The following is a 571-nucleotide window of genomic DNA, read 5'->3' on the forward strand; positions in this document are numbered from 1 at the left end:
TCAGTGTCTCGGCTGCTCCTGCCTTTTGCGAAAGGGTTGCACGTCTGCTGCAGACAAGTTCTTGCTCCTGGACGTCAGGTTCTTGAACTCTCTGTTCTTTAGGATCAGCCCAGCAAATGGGTGGTTTCTGGAAAGTGCTGGGCACAGAGGGGGATTCAGTTTCCCTCGGAACACCAGGTAGGTGGGCACGCTTGAGGGACGGGGGTCCCGGGCTCTCTCTCGACCATCCCGCTCCCAGGGATCGAAGCCTGTGCCCGAGGCAGCAGGATGCCCAGGGCATGCGTTGGCCCGACTCGCGGATTCAATGCCCGCTCCTGCCTCCGTGCTCCCAGCAGCTGCGTGCTCACGCTCTGGGCAGAGGGACAGCCGGTGCTCCCCGGGCTCCAACGCTGGCCAGCAGCCCTGCGGGCCCTGGGCCTGGCGCCATGGGCTCCCCAAAGTGGCTGGGAGGAAAAGGGGGTACAGGAAGGCTGCCTAGTGGGGGCCCCACAGTGGGCAAGTGGAGAAGTTCACCCCTGTGAGCTGTGCTGTGAGTCAGGTAGTCAAGATGCAAACATTGCCTGCACCCCAA

The 571-nt window shown here is 62.7% G+C and overlaps 1 protein-coding gene across 1 annotated transcript in view; it reads right to left on the reverse strand.

Annotated features, from left to right (window-relative positions):
* Window positions 1-571, reverse strand: part of LAMA5 (laminin subunit alpha 5) — a 26,301-nt gene continuing 25,730 nt past the window's right edge. Inside the window, exon 24 of the mRNA XM_037811174.1 lies at window positions 1-474. Coding sequence (XP_037667102.1) covers window positions 1-474 — 474 coding nt within the window. The remainder of the gene's footprint in view (window positions 475-571) is intronic.

The sequence above is a fragment of the Choloepus didactylus genome, chromosome 19, assembly GCF_015220235.1.
Source record: "Choloepus didactylus isolate mChoDid1 chromosome 19, mChoDid1.pri, whole genome shotgun sequence".
NCBI lineage: Eukaryota > Metazoa > Chordata > Mammalia > Pilosa > Megalonychidae > Choloepus > Choloepus didactylus.